The 379-nt window shown below is 35.4% G+C and overlaps 1 protein-coding gene across 1 annotated transcript in view; it reads right to left on the bottom strand.

The window, feature by feature from the left end:
- Positions 1-202: 202 nt before the first annotated feature.
- Positions 203-379, bottom strand: part of LOC118743803 (regulator of G-protein signaling loco-like) — a 2171-nt gene continuing 1994 nt past the window's right edge. Inside the window, exon 3 of the mRNA XM_036476600.1 lies at positions 203-212. Coding sequence (XP_036332493.1) covers positions 203-212 — 10 coding nt within the window. The remainder of the gene's footprint in view (positions 213-379) is intronic.

The raw sequence follows: 379 nt of genomic DNA on the forward strand, positions 1-379 counted from the left end.
ACAGCCGGGGTTTGGGGTGACGCTAGTGAAAGCGATAACGGCGTCTTGCAAAACTTGAGCGCCATAATTTATGAGCGCTACCAGCGCATTATGAAGTACTTTAAGTTTCATATGAGCGATTTTGGGTACTCACTTAAATTCGAAAAGTCGTTAACCTCGAAACTCATAAAATATTTTTATAAAAATTTGGGTTTTAAATATTTCAGTATAAGCTGTAGGATGTAAAATTACTTCGAAATTTCTCTGGATAATTATCCGGTAGTTCTGGTGTGTCTAACTAAAAAATAATTTGGGAATCTGGCTAAAGCCGATTTGTCGCAAAGTGGAACCTGTTCTTCCCTAACATTTTTACTATGTATTCTATTTTGACTTATAAATA

This window comes from Rhagoletis pomonella, unplaced genomic scaffold, assembly GCF_013731165.1.
Source record: "Rhagoletis pomonella isolate Grant_MI unplaced genomic scaffold, Rhpom_1.0 Rhpom_scaffold_00001, whole genome shotgun sequence".
Taxonomy (NCBI): domain Eukaryota; kingdom Metazoa; phylum Arthropoda; class Insecta; order Diptera; family Tephritidae; genus Rhagoletis; species Rhagoletis pomonella.